Source organism: Carassius auratus, chromosome 32 (assembly GCF_003368295.1).
Source record: "Carassius auratus strain Wakin chromosome 32, ASM336829v1, whole genome shotgun sequence".
Classification (NCBI taxonomy): Eukaryota; Metazoa; Chordata; class Actinopteri; order Cypriniformes; family Cyprinidae; genus Carassius; species Carassius auratus.
Window position 1 is genome coordinate 32,588,612 of NC_039274.1, and position 20,341 is coordinate 32,608,952.

Here is a 20,341-nt window from a genome sequence, read left to right on the forward strand (position 1 = left end):
CTCCCAAATGTCAAACCCGTGCAAACAAAGTGAGTAATTTACTCATTCTATCCTCCCACACTAATCATCCCCCTTTCCTTCCCATTTTCTGTGTCTTTCTTCCTTTCAGGACCAACTAAACCCAAGCAGCTAAACTAATGGCATGAATAAGTCTCCAAAACAACAGCTCTCTCCTCCTCTCATGCTTTATCTTTCCCCATGCGGCCATTACCCCCACCGCATTCTGCTTCCAGTTCACGGCTCCAGGGCCTCTGTAGAAGACACTGAACGGAGGAAAAGAGGGGAAAATGAGGGGATGTGAGGAGGAGAGAACAAACAAAAGGGGTGAGTATATCAAAAAAGAACCCGAGTGCCAAGACGCCTGTTTCTCTCCATCCATCTGTCGCTTCTTTCCCTTGTTCCTTTAGTTAGTTCTGTTCTTTTATTAATGTTGTGTCTGTTTGGTATGAGCCATGTCCTCTTGATACCAAAGGCAGCTGTGTTTACCTGGATTTGGGTTGTTGATACGGTCCGCAGGGTCAGGTTTGGGAGATTTGGCTGGCAGACCATATGGACCTACAGATACATGATTGAGAAACCGTTTAGTAATTTTAATGGTTCAGTCAACGTGCACACAGCATAACAAAAACAAATATGCTACTGTATCACAACCATGTAAGTGATGAACTGTGATTTAAATGCAACTTTGCAATCAAAAGATAAATTGCATTTGAAAATATATCAAGTCAGAAAATAGTTATTTTCAATTGTAAAAAATTTTTCACAATATTACTGTTTTCACTTTTTAACAGTAATTAAAAAGCAAATTTTAAAACCCTTTAATCAAATAAATGCAGCCTGGGTGAGCATACAAGACCTTGTTTTCTTTTTTTTATTATTCCAAAATTTTTACCAGTAGTGGATATATCAAATCATACATATATAATTGCAACTTTAAGGAACAGAATAAAGCAAAAAAAAAGTGTAGAATATGGTTCCTTTAAGATGTTTCACACCATTGTGTTATTTCATAGGGGCTACCGCTGAGGGATCAAACACTTTAGACAGCAAATAGACATTTCACAATCACACACACACACACAAACACAGTCATCTCTGAGCTTAGGGTGAGCTGTCACACTTGTCAAAATGCCATGACAGTCTATGTGTGCGTGTGGGCACATATCAGATATCTCCAGCTGAATCGCCCTTTATTTAGATGACAAACAAAACAGACATGACCTTTCAGCCACGAAGCAGATAACAACTACAGTGAGGGAGACCAACAGGGATTTTTAAGAAAAGTCAATAAATGTTGTGAAGAAAAAAAAAAAATCTAATTCAAAGCCAAAGATGGAGACTGAAAATAAAAACATCCAGGTAAATAAATACAAAATGTTTCCTAGTCTTTTTTGCTGTGTTAATCCTCTCTTATTCAACAGTGCATAGTGATAAGCATGACTGATAAATAACTCCAAACACACAACAGTCACGAGGGGTGTACTGTTACGGCTCAGGGACTTGTATCCACAGTCTGTTTGGGATTCACTTACCGCTGTTCTCCTGAGTTTAATAATGAAAACTAACAAAGGCCTGACAGAGATTGTGTTTGCGTGTAAACAAAAGCTATTGGTCACGAGCGTGGTCATGTGTGGCACAGAGAGAAACACTTTACTGAGCCTATGTTTCTGCAAATGCAGCATCCGTAACTGTTTCAGGTGAGCAACCCTCTGGATTTGTCTGCCGATATGCTCCCAAGAGTGTGTGTGCCGGTGTGTTACTCACTCTGTCCCACTTTCAGCACCACCTTCATGCCCTGTGTAGCACAAACTCCTCCTCTCATGCTCTCCAGCCCCTGACGCGTCCCATCTGATGTAGCTGTAAGAGAAAAGAAGAGATTTACTTCTTACTATATCATACATGCTGCAATGTAAAATAATGATTTCTTAACCAGTTTAATTAAAGGTTTTATGACTTGTTTTCAAGTATAAAAAAAGATAAATACACTTGAAATGCAATACTGCATAACATATTAAGCCTTGTCTTCATATATTCTATTTGGAATGTAAGTGTACCTATTCTGGTATTTTTACAGCAAGTGTAAATTTGTTTTACTGCACTGGGAGATTTTTTTTCATGTTTAAATTTTTAACATGAAAAAGTCTTGATATCTTATGCAGTGTAGCTTCTCATGTAAATTTTTCTTATTTTCAAGACAATCATACTTAGCACATGCACGGAATATGCAGATCGGAAAAAGTCACGGAAACGGAAGACTGAAACAGATGAACTATTGAAAAAAATTATGTGAAACAATATGAGCTACGTTATTCTATATCTTCAATTCAATGTTTTATACTGAAAATTCTAAAACTTAATTTAGCAAGTGTCAAGCTGCTGATACTTTGGATATTAATGGGTTTTATTTTTCCTTTAATTTTGAATTCAAAATGTTATTCTTAATCCAAATCTGTGTAAAAAATATATATACTTTTGGCAGCCTAATCAAATAATGAGTGACTCTCTGTACTTATATAATGCACATTTTGGCAAATTGCCATCTGGGTTTTTTATGACAAAAAACACAAAAAATGTACTCAATGTGAACAGCATTCATAGTGCAATTTTTTTATATATATATATAAAATGGTGTCACAAGCAGACTCACAGACAGATCTGATACTGTAGCAATAATAGTTCCTACTGGCACACAGTCAGCCTGCACAGATATTTGATCTAATGTGGATTAACACACACAAATGTCACTATGCATCATGGTGCAGCTCTAACGAGGCCTAATTTCCGGTCCCAGAGGAGGTCATTTAACATCCTAAATCGCTTCAAACTGCATCACTCACTCACTCACTCACACTCACACTTACACACACACACACACACACACACACAAACTTGCTTAATCCAGGACTCCTCCAAAACAAGGATATTGATAATTATATTGGTGAGTTTCATGGACCTAAGTGGGCCAGCGATGGGCGCTCCTGATATGAAGTGGGCTGCAGGTGGACGTCATGTGAGATGCATGTGGGTCGAGGCCGACGGCTGGTTACATGTGGGCCAGACACACGGGCCAAAGACAGGACAGCTTGTCCTTGGTAATAAGGTCTGGCCGTCTTAAATGAGAGAGAGAGAGACAGAAAGAAAGAGAGAGAAATAATGATCTGAGGTAAGTGAGAGTGCTAGATTTTATTTACTGAGAATGGAGAGAGAGAGAGAGAGAGAGAGAGAGAGAGAGAGAAAGAACTGAAATGGAGGACAAACAAACCTCTGCCCCTCACTTGTGTACTATGTTATCCAGTCTTTCAAAGCCTCTAGATTCTGATTCCTTCATTTATTTAAAATCTATCACTCACTGTCAGTCTCACATGGACTTTTTAAACGTTTTGTCCATTTCAGAAAAAAATACCCCTGGGCAGCAGACTAACATTCCCACCGATGACCCATGGAGGGTGTGAAAAAAAAGAGACCTTCACACCTTCATCTCTCCCTCACTCATGCTGTCAGCCTCACTGAAGGACTGCACAGTGTGTTCAGACAGGGGCATAAAAAGACAGACACACAGACGGACAGACAGACAGATAGTGAAGGATACAGGGAAGAGCAGGAAAGTCAAGGTTAACTGTAAAGTTTTCACCCTAAAATTGAGATATTCTTAGCCATTTTGTGAGATGGAAAGAAAAGAGAGACATGGAGAGAGGGGACACTGATGGTCTCTGACAAGCTGTTACTGATGTGATTGAGATGAGAGACGATAGGAGGTGATGGAAAGACCCAATGTGTGAGCAGACGACAGAAAAAAAATGTGTAAGGAAGAGTGGAAAGAGAGAGAGGGAGGGAGTCTGATGACACGTATAGATGTGGCTCTTCCCTATAATCCGAAATGTTGAAAGGTCTTGGGGCAGAAAAATAAAACAAAAGACAAGCAAGAACAATAGTGTTTATTTTAAGTAGCAAAGTAGCGACTCTCCTTTAAAGATAAATGGGAGGCATAGAGACAAACAGAGGAAGAGAGAGATAAAGCGGTAAAAATTGGATGAGAGACTAATGGGAACACAAGAACTAGAGAGGAAGAGAGAGAAAGAATAAAAGAAGGACAGGACAAGTAATTTAGACAATGATCAGCACTGATGGCGGGATGAAGAGAAATGGAGGATGGAGTGGCAGAGGAACACCATTCTCCAAGTCCCATGTAACAGGAACAGAAAGAGACGAAAGGCTGAAGAAACATAGCAGTCATTTGTTCTTAATCACGATGTGCATGTTATTCACTTCAGTGTTTTATTTCTCCGGGATAGGAATACAAACTTTCATAAAGACAGAACCTACTGCATGTCACAAAGATTCAAGAGAAAAGAACTGATAAAAAGAATGAGGTGTAAAGGAAAGAAGAGTGAAAACAACATACAAATAAAGTCGAGGAGGTTGTGTGTGTGTGTGTGTGTGTGTGTGAGTGTGCATCTCCCACGCATGTGTTTATGTAAAGGGTTCTGGGATGCCTCTTGTCACACTAATGATGGTGATAAAGCGCAAGTCAGTCAGACGTGTGTGTTATGTGTGGGTGTTATCCAACGGCTATTATTGTGTGTGAGTGTGTTTATGAGAATTACAGACAGTGAGATAATGTGTGTGTGTGGGGGGGGGGGGTGCATATTAAATGTAATTGTGTAGCATGCGTGTTAGATATATTTTCTATATATTTACAGATTAAAAATAGTCACGAATATTGAAATATTGTGTGATATTTCTAACCTGTCGATTACCACGTACAACAATTTTCATATATATATATATATTTGAACGTGTATTTTGGTAATCAACCTCATGCAAATGCAATATTGATGTTAGATGTTTTGCAGAGTCCATATAGTGAACGTGAATGGTGACCAGTGGCTGTCAAACTCAAAAAATGACAAAAACTACCATATCAGCATAATAGATGGATATGTCTTCTGAATCCATAGTTCTGTGTGTGTGGAATACATAAAGATTTTATTTGTAAACTGGAGCAAATCCACAGTGTTTAGAGTAACATCAGTGACAGTAATTCATTCTCAGTTTGCATGTTTAGGGAAACGATCCTTTTCAGAAAATTCCAGCTTCACGTTTCTGTTTTCATTCCCTCTGGCCCATTTCGCTTCCACTCAAAATGCATATATAAACAGACTAAAAGCATGTTTTCTCTGTTACAGACCGAGGAACAGGTCAAAATTAATGTTCTATGTAATCGGCAGCATTCCACACATGCTCTTCATAGACAATAAGCTGTAAATAACCCACAATATTGCATTCAAAGTGCCCAGATCTCAAAACACATCAATTATTGAGCTGCAAAACATAAAGTTAGTGTGAGAGTGTGAAATACGATGTTTTTTTTTCTTCAGCACAATACTGAACCAGGAGAGATTTGCACTGCTGTCCTCAGCCAAATATTCCCTCCTTTGGCTCACACTTCATATTTCCTGAAACCAAATAAGACTCAATAAATCAGCAGCAACACATTCGTACGGTTGATTTAAACCATTAACAAAGCCTTCATAAGCAATTAAAAGAGTGCTGACAGCTAAAAAGAGAGAAGGACGGAAGAATTCACACACACACACACACACACAAAAATGCCACGTAAGACATGACATGACATGACATGAAATCATAATGATTTCCATTAACTTTATAAGCAGGAGAAACGGCACCAAGTTCTTACGAGGTATAAGCCATTATCAACTGAAACAATAACAATTTATGAAGGGAAATGGCTGCTGACTTCGAAACAAATGCAGATTTTTATGGCACTTCTCTTAATGTTTCCGGAGCAGAGCGGTCTGTGTTCTGATTGGTCAGTTTCTGACATCCACAGAAGAGGCACAAGAATGGAGGACAGAGTCAGTGTGTGCTGTATACAACATTCATCCTGATGTGTGAGACAAGACCGCACTGTCATTATAATGGGCCCTGTGTGAGTTTAAGATAAAGAAGCACATTTGAAAGCTTACAGGCTAACTTCAGATCACGTGTGTGTGTGTGTGTGTGTGTACATCTTTGTGTGAGCAGGATAGATTAAGGAGACTCTTGAGGTAGGTTTGAGTATATCACACTGACAATCTTGGCAATGATGCATAACTGCAGCTCATAATGTCCCAGATGATCACATGCACACAGTCACACTAGAATACAGTTGTCAAAAGCAAACATGTTTAAAACATAAACGACATATGAGAGTGTATATAATCTACTCCCCTCACACACATATAGGCAGGGCTGTAGCTAGGAATTCTGGGAACTCCTGACTGTATATTGAGCTGGGCCTCCTTTTTTTGTAAATGTAAGGAGATAAAACATTTACTGATCCCACCTAAACTGCATTACAAGATTTTATGTTTATCAGTATTTCTCTCAGGAGACCGTGGATCAAACCGAATAAAAACACTTCACATAGTTTCTGAATTAAGTGTTTTTAGGTAATATTGCAGGCTCAATAAATGTTAAACTTAATCGACAGCAGTTGAAGCAGAAGTACCACAAAAAATAATTGACGTGTCAATTGTGTTTTATTTTTTATTTTAGAGGACTTTAAAAGCATTATACACTATTGTTTATAACTTGGGGTCAGTAAGATTTTTATTTATTTTTTTATTTTTTTGAAAGAAAGATATGAATACTTTTATTCAACAAGGACATATTCAATATTTATCAAATGAAACAGTAGACTTTTTTTTCTATTCATCATAGAAATGTGGAGTAACTTATCAGTTTCCACAAAAATATTAAATAGCACAACTGATTTTAACAAAAAAAAAAAAATTGTGAGCAGCAAATCAGCATTATTTTTTAAGGATCATGTGACAATGAAAGCTGGAGTAAATTGAATTTTTAAATTAATTTAAAAAACGAAAATAGTTATTTAAAACTTTAAATAGGTTAATGTTATGTAAAATGTTTTAGGTTTAAATAATAGTTCATGCTGTAACTGTAGGCCTTATACATTATGTTCCCTATGAACTGCATATGTGAATATTATGTAGATATATTGTTTAAATCAAATATATGCTTTAAAAGTACGGTAATCATAGCAGGTTTCATCCATAGTCTGTCCATTTAAATGTTTAGTGTTCAGCTTCAAATGGTGTATTTGGAGACAGTTTTCTACAAATATGATTTGCATTCCAATTCTGACATTTCTAATAATTCATTGTCTGTATTTCATGGATTTCATTTATTTCCCTCCACTTGTTACCAGTGTTTTTCTGCAACCACAATATATGGTGCAGCTGCAAGCGACATAACTGTGACTTCTACTCCAAACTGGTCTATACTATTGAAAGAATTAATGACTTGACTTGTATCGAACCTGCAATATTTCTCATATTCTGACGTAAAATTAACATGCGGTCATTCGCACCTTTGACCCTATTAGCTACAGCCCTGCATGATCTTTCCTATACGATCAATGACATTTTCACTTGTGGCCAGTTATACACGTTTCTACCTATCCAGACAGATTACGGTCATTCCTCTCTCGCCCCAGGGGTGGCACAGCGCTGCCAGCTTCTTCAGGGGGACGCGACCACAGACACGCAAGGAGCACATATACTTCCTCGTATATACACACATGAAAACACACTGTTACAAAGTCACTAAGCTGAATCCAAAGCATGCATGACACCACACTGGTGCACTGCCAGCGCATACATTTCCATGCTGTAAATGGATATTGGAGTGTCAGAGCGAGTATGAGGTTAAAGGCTCCAGTGGTTGAGTACTAAGAGAAGGCTGTTACTGGAGGCCTGCCAGGCAGGCTCGTGAACCACTAGAGAGAGTTTAGCCCGTCTGACCTCTTAACCATTCCATCTCTAATACTGCTCCAGCTGCCAGCCCATCAGCCTGTATGAGTAAACACACAACACAAATAAAAACTCCAGCAGAGCAAGTGTCCAAGAGAAGAAAACAGCTTACGAGGGCAGAGGTAACAGTGAAAGAGAGACAGATCTGAAAAATCCCTCATCCTTTTCTTCAGATAAGGTTGCTCTGAGTTTAAACAACTCTATAAATAAGCGTGTAAGCAAATAAAGCATTTGGTGGCTCATGTAATGAGATCAGACAGCTCTAATCCTGTTCAGACTGTAAAATCTGCTGGACAGTAAATCAGTTGTGGGATCTACTGAATATCAACACCATCAAGGCTTATAAAGCCTCTAAATATATTACATAAAATACAAAACAGATTAAATTTAATAAGCTGATGGAATATGCTTGGTGCAAAAAAAAAAAATCCATGATGCAGTGGTTAAGTGCAGACACACACATTGAGACGTGATCATATTCCCTGTCATTTTTTAAATAAATAGAAATCAAATATATATATATATATATATATATATATTTTTTATTTCGATATACATTTCAAGTATTTATACAAATATATACTGTATTACAATGTGCATTATTTGCCGACTTGCATATAGGATAATTAATTCTTCTTCAATGAATAAAGAATATCATAATGCATTATAAAACAATTACATGCAATTATATGATAGGTAAAAATTGATAGCCTCAATCAACTGTAAGTCGCTTTGGATAAAAGCGTCTGCTAAATGCATGAATTTAATTTAATTTAATTGAATATGCTACTAAAAGGCCTTTCCAGATAGCAGCATTCTAGTAAGCAACACTATTGCGGAGTACAAGAGTGGAACAAGGCATGATGGGATATCTCCGCAGGACTCCTAGGTTATGTGGGGTTACAGAAAGAACGTCATCGGCGTTCAGGCACAGATCTTTCGTAACCCTGGAAGAGTGGCGGGCTGACAGTGAGGATGTGGGTTAGAAAGGAGGAAGGACATCCAGCCTAAGTGGGTCATGTCTGTGGGCAACGACGTTTGAGTGGAGAGCATGCGTGTGGATCTATGTCTTGTGCACTGCAAAACGAATCTGGATATATCTGTGTGGGTTCAATTCAAACCGGATGAGTCATGTCTGCATGAGTCTAAACATCCAATGAATTTTAATTATAGAAAGACAAGAGAAAGAAAGACTGAGAGAGGCCTGGATGAGATCAATGTATTTGATGCTCAACAACACCTGTATCTGGCCACCAATATATCTGTAATATCATCCATCCATCCAAACTCTTGCCTATCTATTGGTTTCTCTCTCCATTTTGTCTAATCAATTTGGGCTGTTCTTACACTCCTCCTTGACCTGCTGCACCACACGCTCAACAACTTGTTAAATGAAACCTAGCCACATAAAATACACAGCGCTGACGCAACACAGCCAAAACATTTGTTTGCCCTCCGGACAACTTTCACTTCAAATGCGGAGACGATAAAGTTGTTGAGGTGAAGGACAAAAGTGTGGATGCAGAGAAGGAGCAAGAAAAGAGGGAAGTGGGTCAATGGTCTGAAGGGAGGAAGGAGATGGCATTCGGTGAAAGAAAACGAGAGGGAGAAAGAAAGAGAGATAAAGAGATGGAGAAAGAGGGAAGGAGGGGGTTGCTATATAAAGAAAGATGCCAGCAAGTATGAGACTGAAAAAAATGGAGAGGAGTAACAGAGCGGAGAGTGTGGCTGAAAATTCTGGTGGACTGTTCGTTTCTGGGTCATAACAAAGCCAAACGGCAAACACACAGGCACACGGGAGGACAGCTAAAGTGGTTTCAGTGAAAGTAAAATAAAATCAATAATCCAAATAATTTTCTAAATTGACTGGTATTTCAGATTTAAATTTTTTTTTTCACAACATCATGGACACAAATGAATAAGACTCATAATAGTGCAGAAAAAAACAAAATGCTAATCAAAAAGTGAAAAACAAAAGATTAACAATAAATAATAAACAAACATGACTGGATGATTCAGGATTTTAAAACGACATACATGTCTTGGGGTTGGTAAGATTATTTAGATATTTTTTAAAGGGGTCATATAATGCTACATGCACTTTTACAAGTTGTTTTAACTGAAATGTGTGTTGGCAGTGTGTGTACACAACCACCCTATAATGATAAAAAATCCACCAAGTGTTTTTTTTTTTTTGTAATCTCATTAAAAGTTTTCCCCTTTCTCAAATCGGGCCATCTGACCGTGTGACGTCACACGGTCGGAGGCCCCTCCCCCGATTGTTTGATTGACAGCAGCGCTTTAGCACAGACTGGACTTGTGTCTTACCTCAGACCCACCCTGAGTGAGCCGTCATGAGTCCGAGATGCAGACGAGCATGACTCCTAAGTGATTGAGGTGTTTTGTTGGTGGATGTAATAATGAACATAGCATTGTCATTTACTCCTGACATCTGAATGACTGAAATTGCAGGGGATTAACTTACGTTTGGATCTACAGGAAATGCGCTCTTGATTTACTTAAATGCATTTATGTTCGCGCAAATCATTCATGATCCAGCCTCACCTACAGAAGCAGTGAGTATAATGTATTTTAATGAATCACTTCTCATTGCCAACCAACTAAGTTGCTAACAGGTTAGCAACTATGGTTTTGGGAAACACACCCCAGTCTGAGAGCAGTTCTAAAGTGAGAGGCGGGGTCAGCAGAGCTCATTAACATTAAAGGAGAATTCCATAAACCAGCGTGTTTTGAAAAGAGCTGTTTTTACAGGGTAAAAAATTTGTTTTTTACACTACCATTGAAAAAAAAAAAAAAACTACGTTACAGACTTTTCATTAAGACCCTAAAGAAGCATATCAACTCGTGGAAAATGGGCATTATATGACCCCTTGAAAGATTTTAAAATGTGATCCATTCCTGTGACGACAAAGCTGAATTTTCAGCAGTCATTAATCCACATGATCCTTCAGAAAAAAATCTTTTTTTAGCATTCTTCGTTGAATAGAAAATTAAAACGATTTTTTTTGTACCATTATTAATGTTTTACTGCCACTTCTTATCAATTTAATGTTTCCTTATAGAATAGAAATAGGAATTTCTTACTGAACCCAATCTTTGAATATACATATTCAATATGTGTGCATGTATTCAAAAACAGTATTCTACCTCAGAAATCAGCACTGCAGGATCTCTACCACCCGACAAATTTCTACCATTGCACAGAATGAGCCAGCGAGCCACCCAACCCTACTTCAGTGGGTGCCGAACACTGTCAAACATCTTAAAGACTGTAATCACATTTCACTGTCGTTTTAATTACAGGTTCTAATGAAAGCAAGCAGATTACTGGCAAACGAGAAAAGCAGTACAGCAGTGTGTCTATGTGTGCACGTACTTAAGCCAAACACAAAATAATGAACACACAGGAAAAAAATCTGAATCCACTTTGGCCCTTCTGTTTTATAGAACAGCCAGAACCACACACACACACACACACACACACACACATTCATACAGTCCAACATCTGGAGTACTTAAGGGCTGGACAGATTCTAGAGCCAACCATAATTCTCTGGCCATGTGTGTGTGGAGAGAGCGAGACAGACAGACTGAGAGACCAACTAGGGACAAAATGTTCACATTCTGTGAGAGATCCTGTCGAGCTTTTAGCTCTTCTTTTATCATTTGTATATCCGACATCACTATCAACATGATGGCACAGGATGGAGGGGAATAGAGACCGAACACAGAGAGAAAGGAGGAGAAATAGGAGAAACATGGGAGGTAGCCAGTCGAAATAATGCATCCTGACATCTGTGCCTGCTTAGGGCTCGAGGGAGAGAGAGCGAATGAAAAAGAGGGAGATGGACAGAGAGAATCAGTGGAAACAGAGATGATGGATTGTGGGAAAGAGAATGAAAGCCATAACTAAGATTTGTATGCAAGTACGTGAGTGCGTGTGTTTCTACTGTGACAGGAAATATGTTTGATTAAGGCTTGTTTGTGCGGTTCGATTTGCTGAATGTGACATACTTTCTGTTGTCTGTTTGTCCTCTGTGGATTCACAGAGCAGGAATAGAAGAATAAGGGCTTGGACGGCTGGGAGGGAAGATCTTTTGGATGTGTTTGAGTGCGCGGGGGAAAGAACGACAGAGAAAAGCGGCGTTGGTCTGTGTTTAAGTAAAGCAACACAGTGTGTTATTCAAGCTTGTCCAAAGCCACATTGTCTGAACAAGACTATGCTGGTTTTGCTGTAATGACAGGATGTATAAGAATATTTAAGTGTTTGTGTGTGTATCCAAGAGAGAGAAATCTATAACAAGAGAAAGACAGCATTTAAAAAAGATTAATACGGTTTTACGTTTCCTACACAAAAACACTGCCTTTCCTTCTGACTATGAAAGAATAGTTTTCTGAAATGCATTATGAAAACCCACATTGAAAAACTATGGGAAGTCTGAATAATTTAAAATATTTGGTTCATTTAGACAGATTTGTTCATTTGTTTAGGGCAGACATACACACACACACACATACAAAAGCTACAATTCCTCATACACAGTAAAAAAAAAAAAAAATGATGTATAGTAAATGTAACATTAGGTCCAATTCATTTTAATGAATCAAGCATTTGGACACTTCATTTCAGTGAATCATTTCCAAAATACAATTAACTTACCACAAAATTTCTAAATGTACTTATGTGTGTGTATGTCACAAACAAACATACAACATCTAAACACACACATAGTCCTAATCGATACAGTAATATTCTGACTTAAAATTTGTTTCGTAAAATTGGTTCATTTGGGACCGGTTCAAAAAATTTATTCACCAACTCCCACGCACACATAGACATAAGCGTTATAAAAGATATTAAAACTTAATTTTGCACAGTCAGAATCGTTTGAACAAAAACCTGTTCATTCAAATTAATCTTTCAGTGAATAAAAAATAAATAAATACATAGTGTTCTAAGAAATAGTGTTCTTTTAACACAAAGTTTTTAATTATACTTTGATTACCCTTATGAAACAAAAATATATTGCAGTATATTGGAAAATATCATGTAATATATTAGGCATATATTCTTATATATATATTTATTTTTTCCAATATATTGCAATATATTGAAAGCGGCAATCATTTGTATATTTTAAAATATATTATATAATATATGTATCATCAATATATTATTAAATGCATTCAAATATATAAAATATTAGAAAATAAAAAGGGAAAATAATATATTACAATATATCACAATAGATTTTAAGAAATATATTGGTAAATATATTTTCCTTTCATAAGAGTAAGGTATTTAATCTACATATTTTTGCTGTTCACTCTATTTCAAACCTTTGGTTAAGTTGTTTGCTAAATAACCTGCTCGAATAAAGTGTGCTATTGGATCCTCAATACGTCACTGTTCTACTCAGAATTCTCCTTTACAGATGCTTTGTAGGTTGATTCAAATGAATCATTAAAAAGAGTCGCTCACAATGTTCTAAATCATACCTTTCTCCATTTCCTTGGGTTTCCATGCCTGAGGAGTTTCTAGAGCCTGAGTTTGAGAGCAGTCTGTTAGCTACAAGACAGTGGATCCCTGGCCCACATTATCTGAGACAGCTTTGTGTTTGGAGTGTAGGGCACAGGGATTAAGTCAGATCTATAACCGTGAACGGAGGAGTGTTGGGTTCCTCTCTCCCACAGAATTAATTACCCTAATTAGACTCCTTAATTGCATGCATTACAATTCTGGTTTCAGAGGGGAGGAACAGGCTTCAAACACTGAGCAGAAGGTGCGGTGGCACAAACCCAGCTGAGACATGCATCTTCTGCTCCATATTAATAAACTCATTCGCACAGCTGTAAATATATGGATGGAATATTAGCACTCAAAAGAGCTCATTAGTCAGTAGAAGAGCATATTAACCCATCGCACAGAACATACTGTGGAAATGTCTAGTCTTTAAACGATGGCTGATATAATCTGCCCTGGCTGTGGTGATGGTAGGGTTCTGTCCTATTCTATTTTCAGCATTTGGCTTCAAGCTTTACAGATCTGTTGATTATAACAGGAATAGTCCCGGCCTCAGACGGACGACCGGATTCACAGATGGATGCATATTGCACAAAAAGTGCCAAGAGCTTTCTCAAATTGGCAAGCGGCATTTTTGGGAAGTCAGGGTACTCAGGTTTTTATCTGTCCCACAGGAACATCATGTTTACAATCTCCCAAACTTACAAGTCTCTTTCTGTCTAAGTAGTCGGTTTGTGGCCAACACAAAAATGCAAAATGGATGACTCAATGTGAGACTGATATTTTGCACTTTGTTGGTGTGTGGGGGGGTCCACTTTGTTCAGATCTTGGGTCTGATTTACTGTATTTTGCACAAAAATGTAGGAAGGTTCTCCTCCAGCTGGAAACCTACAATCTGATTGGCTGCCTCAACGCAATTTCCGGGAGTCGGCGCGCAAATGTTTATATCAGTGTGCTGGGAAACAAAAACTGCTATAATGAGCACTTCCGAGAAAGAACTAATTGCTGGATTTGCCAAAGCTTGTAAGGTTTATGACACTGAAACTTTCAGAAAAGACACTCAATATGAAGTAAATAAAATATCAATGAGCACACCTATATACAGTATTTCGCTTTGCTTGTTTATACCAGGTATAAGATAAACCTAAACCAATCTAGACATCATCTAAAAAGTAAACTGTGCTGGGTTTTGAATGAATAAGATAAAAGAGGTCAGACGATGCAAAATAGGAGGAACTTCATGTACTTGCAGTGTAGAGAGCTCTGATGATCATAACGAGAGTGTTTTAGTGTAATGAGCGGTTGTGAGTCAGGTTGTGAGCTTTGCTGAAATGCTCCTATGGAAGTGTGGGCGAGAGTTGTACATACACACACTCAAAAAATGCCTGTGTGGCTTTGCATTTTTTAAGTTTATTAACATCTTGGCACACCAGCCAATGCGCTTGGTGAATTATTGCTCTGGCATGGAGAACGGCACAATGAGAAATCTGCCAAAAAAGAAAAATGGGGGCTAAAATGGGATAGGAAGAAAGAAAGACTACAGCAGTGGTCAGATAAGGGGAAGAAACTACTTTGTGCTGGTAAGATACACTAGCTTACAGGAAAATAAATAGACTAAGATTAAAAGATTTATCTGAAGGACAGATGAGTGGATGAAGATCTGGAAGGAGATGGAACAACAAATCAGAGCAGAAAGAGCCAAATGAACGTTGAGATTAATGCGTCCAACAGAGGGGACTGAGTGCGAGTTAGGATTGAGAATTAAGAAAATAAACTTGGGAATAAGAACTTTTACTAAACAGACAAAATGCAGCACAATCTGTTTAGTCTGATTTACAAAAAAAAGACTATTATGACTAGGTTATTTTCATTACATCAGTCAAAAAGACTCACAAGTCAGCCTCCTCAAAGTACTCAAACAGCTGATAATGTAACCATTGACAGAAAGTAGCCTATTTAAAACCCTTTTTTTACTTCCATAATGTGTCAGATTTCCATCCAAAACAGGATATTTAATAAATAAAAAAAACGGTAGATTAGAACCAGATTTATTTTATTAATTTTATGTGTTTAATATGTTCTTCTTATAAGGCTACATTATATCATATCATCATATTTGATCAGAAATAGAGTAAAATTGTAACACTGAGGAATATATTTACAATTTAAAATAAATCTTTTCTATTTCAGTATATTTTAAACTATAATTTATTTTTTGATGGCAAAGCTGAATTTTCAGCAGCCATTACTCCAGTCCTCAGTGTCACATGATCCTTCAGAAATGCTGATCTGATTCTCAAGAAAATGTCTTATTATCATCAATGCTGGAAACAGTTGTCCTTCTTAAATATTCTGTGGAATTCTCAGAATGAAAACAAAAGGACTAGGTGACATCAGCTGAAAAGGCAAATCGTTTCAGAAGCAGAGAAAGTCGATACATTTTGATGAAAGATTACGAGGACAAGCATTTCTTTCTTTGGAAGAACATGACCAGCAATGCACATTAAAAAGGTAAACAGAGTCCGTTTTTATTTCACATTGACTATTCATCCAGAATCAGAATCTAAACCAGAATTGCTTGATTCCTTTCTTGCTTTTTCAGCAGCACACACTGCAACCATTTCACTCTTTCTTTCTCGATCTGTCCGTCTTTCTCGTGGACAGCTGGTCAACCCCAATCCCACCCCACCTCTTTAATCTCCCTCCACACACAGTAAACATCCTCTCTGCCTAAAGTCTGTTTACCCAAAAAGCGTGTTTGTCATGTGAGTGTGTGGCTGATGAATAGATGATCTATGAAGATGATCTAAAGAGCTTTGTGGGCTTGTGTGTGTGTGGTTATTGTGTGTTTCACATGTGTGAATTAATATGAGGGATGATTTGTTTGTCACTGTGCATTCACACACACACACACACACACAAGCTTTTGTGGCAGCTGTGTGTGTATGTGTGCTCGTCGTTCATCATTACTATTAACGGGTCATGTTTGTGTGATCTCGCACACTAAATTGCTGATATGTCATCGTGTTTCTTAATTCGGCCTAGTGAGGCAATGTCAAGGGTCACACGCTGGATAAGCACCCCCCAAACCCTACCCACCCCCCACCCCCCATTCCCGGGAAACACATCCCTCAACAAGTGGTTCCTCAGCAAAGTGAGGCACAATGCCGGCTTTGTCTACTACTGCATAGACGAAAAAGTGGAGGCTGTGTGTGTGTGTGTGTGTGTGTGTGTGTGTGTGTGCGCGCATGTGAGGTTAAATGAATCACACAATGTTAACTAGTGGAAATCCAATTAGTGTGGTCTTTTTTTCTGTCTGACCTTTGGGGAGTATCTGTCCAATCCATCTATCCACACACATAAACACACACACACACACTGGTTTCACTATTTCTCATTTCTCAACAGAAGTGATGATATTTGCTAAACTGTAACCCTAAATCTGACCCTCACACAAATCTGTCAATATTAGTAAATGTAAAAAAAGACGTCATCAAGCCAAAAACTAAAGGGGTCATTTATACAAAAACTACGTTTTTCTTTTCTTTTTTTCCTTCTTCTGTGGAACACACACAAAACAGAAACATTTTGAAAAAAATATAGCTTACTTTACATAAAGCCTTGCCTAACTTTAACAAAAAGCAATATGATAAGATTATTTAATAAAAGCACAACTGCTTATGTTAGTTCATGTTAGCTCAGGTCCTTTACATTAACAGATATAACTTTTGATTTTGATAGTGCATTAGTAATTGTTGAAATAAACCTTAAATTACATTAATAAATGCTTTAGGAGTATTTTCACTGTTAGTTAATGTTAACTAATAGAGTCATCTCATGCTAAAAATGGAATCCTATTGTATAATATCTTTATATGGGATGGAATTAGACTCAAAATGATTAATAGATGCATGCAAAAATATCCCATAATACTATCCCTTTAAGATGAATTCAAGTGTCCTCACAAATTGGTTTTGGTCATGTTGTACTATATTTGTTAGGACCTTTTCAAAGATCTGCCCCTGACAAGTACAGCCAAACCTGTGCACACACAGACACATAAACAGTGCTGTTCTGATTCTTGACCTAAATTGGTGAGGCGACCTGTCACATTCACTAACTCACTCCATTCTCTACAGACTCTTTAAACCCAAAATGTTCCATATCTGTTCCACAGAATCTGCTAGAGCTGGGCAAAAACTTGATTTTCTAATTAGACCAGATCTTCATTTAAGTGATGCTGATAAACGTGCTTTAAGTCCCAAGACTACTCTGTCAGTGTCTTCTGCACTGCTTTCAATGGCATTGCACCCCGCTGCTAAATCTACAGCCCATGAGTAAAAGAAGTCATATTTTACCTGAGTTTACAGTCTGAATTGTATGTGATAAAATGGAAAGCTGTCTCATTAAGTAATGGCTTAAAAATCTTTACGTTAAAGGGTGAAGTAGTAATCCGAAGCACAAATAAATGACTCTTATCACTGTCATCACTCAGCGAATGGTTGTGCTCATCAATATGCACCAAAATGTTCTGATTGGCTAAAGCCGCGAAATGAATTTCTTCTGAACGAATCGGAAAGTAAGAGCCATAAAAACAACTTGCTCTGGCAGAAGACACAGACTGCTGGGAATTTAAGTGTAAAAATCTCTTTCTCTCTCGCTCTCATTCACCTTTCTCTTCTCCCTGGTGTTTGTGGTTAGCTTTTGTCTCAGTAAGAAGGGAAAACTTCAGTCTGGAGGCTTTAAAACGTTCAAATATTCATCAAATATAGATCTCTCGGAATCCCTCGCTCCCTTTGCTCTTCGACCGCCTCTTTTATCTGTTTTCTTCTTCTTCCCACCTTCTATTTCTGTCCTTCTTGTGTTGCTCTGTTCACTCAAATATTATAACAGTCACCATTAAAGAAGCAATTCATACGGATAAAAACAACATGGCACCATGAAACACTCAAGGCATCACACGTACACGCACAATAATGATGATTCACAGAGTCATAAAACAACCATACAGAGATTTTTTTTTGGCATCTGCGTGTGTGTCTGAGCTGCTGTTCTTCATCTGTCCATCTTGTTCTTTCTTCCTCTCTCACTCACTCTCTCATCCTCTTTTCCTCTTGAGTTCTCTTCTCTCAGTTTGAGTGACAGTTAGCCATCTGTCTGTGTCCGCTGCCACAGCAATGCCACGGTGATAAGAAGCCCAGAGCAGCTCCACAGTCAGGTACCTCAAATCCCTCACGCTGACTGACAGCAACATGTGTGTGTGTGTGTGTGTGTGTGTGTGTGTGTGTTTACCAGCAACTGTAAGCTGTAAAAAAGATACTGGAATGACTGCAAAGCCAGGAAAATCATGTTTAATGGAATAGCTAAGCCATGTACTCATCCTCATTTCATTCCATTCGTACTTTCTTTAATAGAACACAAAGAAGATGCTTTACAACAAAAGCACATGGTGACCGTGAGCTGTCAAATTACAAAAAGTACCATAAAACTAGTTTATATTGCTATTGTGTGCTATTTTCACTCTAAAATAAAAACATTCTGATGTTAAATAATTTGTTTATGCATTAGTTGCATGGATATTAAAATTCTGACTGACACCATTTAATTGTATGGCCAATTACCAGTAAATGAGTGATAATGAAATTATGCGATTTTATTAAAAATATATATATATAATAAAATAAAAAATAAACCCAATGGAAAATAAAATAAAAATTACATTTTGTTTTTAAATTATAATGCAAATAACAATAATTGGTTAACTCATTTTCAGTTTATTGTTATCAAGTAAAACTAATATAAACAATAAAAAAAGTATAAATATTAGATGAAAAACTGAAAAGAAATTGAAGTTTTGCCGTCAACTAACTGAAATAAAATGTTTAAGCACTAAAATTAGTCAAACTAAAACTGAAATCAATATAAATTAAAGCTTAAAAAATATAAATAAATACAAAACTAAAATTACTAAAACAATTCTAAATAAAAATATAGAATTAAACATTGAATCTAAAATTCTAATTATTAATAGTCTATAAATTATACTAAAATAACACTGCTACAGGTTTGGACATGAAAGTAAGCAAATGATGTCACTCATTTAACAAATGATGATCATTTTGATTTTGGGGTGAACTGTCTCTTTAAGTGTATGTGTGTGAGAGTGTGTAAACACTGTTATTAGTGACCTAAGGGCGTCTTCATGACCCATGTGATAATTAGACAACGAGATTAGAGCAGCCATAATGACCTGTCAATGCTCTCTTCCACATAAACACACACTCTCTCTCTCTCTCTTTCTCTCTATTTCATGAATCATTCCTGTTCCAGCTCATTTGAGCTAGGCTGAATAAATTAGCGCCTGTTAAGGTAGGTTAATTAATACCATTCTCCTTAAGTTTCAAATCTCTAATGCACACATACCCTTACACACACATATACGCCAACACATGGGCATAAAGATGTCAGAAGCCATCAAATGTGTACTCTTAAAAAAAAAAACAGAATATAAACCAGTTATGACAGATGCTGTATAAATGCAGCCAAATCGCACACACAACTATTTTTTTAACACGTATGCACACGCATAAACACTAAATTAAATGTTCAATGACCCTTAAAATCACTTTTCTCCGTTTTTCCATGAGGACGCTTGTTTGATATCTCGGTATCTCTCGCTCTCTTTTTCCATCTCGCAGCCTGCGTGTGTTTGTGTGTGTGTGTGTGTGTGTTTATTCCTCTGATCTTGCATTTGAGGACTGTCGATCGATTCGTCAGGCCTGTTGGAGTAACGATAAAGCCTGCATTGTGTGTGTGTGTGTGTGTGTGTGTGTGTGAGTGTGTGTGTGTGTGTGTGTCACTGACACCTACGTTAAGGCTTAACAGAACACGGAAGCGCCTTGGAAACTTCCTGATGTCCACATACCAGAAAATGCACACTTGTTTGCCCATTAAGCAGCCA

At 37.5% G+C, this 20,341-nt stretch overlaps 1 protein-coding gene across 1 annotated transcript in view; it reads right to left on the reverse strand.

Moving 5' to 3' along the window:
• The window catches only part of LOC113052187 (ephrin-B3-like), a 67,001-nt gene that overhangs the window by 8,945 nt on the left and 37,715 nt on the right, over positions 1-20,341 (reverse strand). Inside the window, exons 3-4 of the mRNA XM_026216560.1 lie at positions 1,765-1,857; positions 487-555 (exon numbers count right to left, since the gene is read on the reverse strand). Coding sequence (XP_026072345.1) covers positions 487-555; positions 1,765-1,857 — 162 coding nt within the window. The remainder of the gene's footprint in view (positions 1-486; positions 556-1,764; positions 1,858-20,341) is intronic.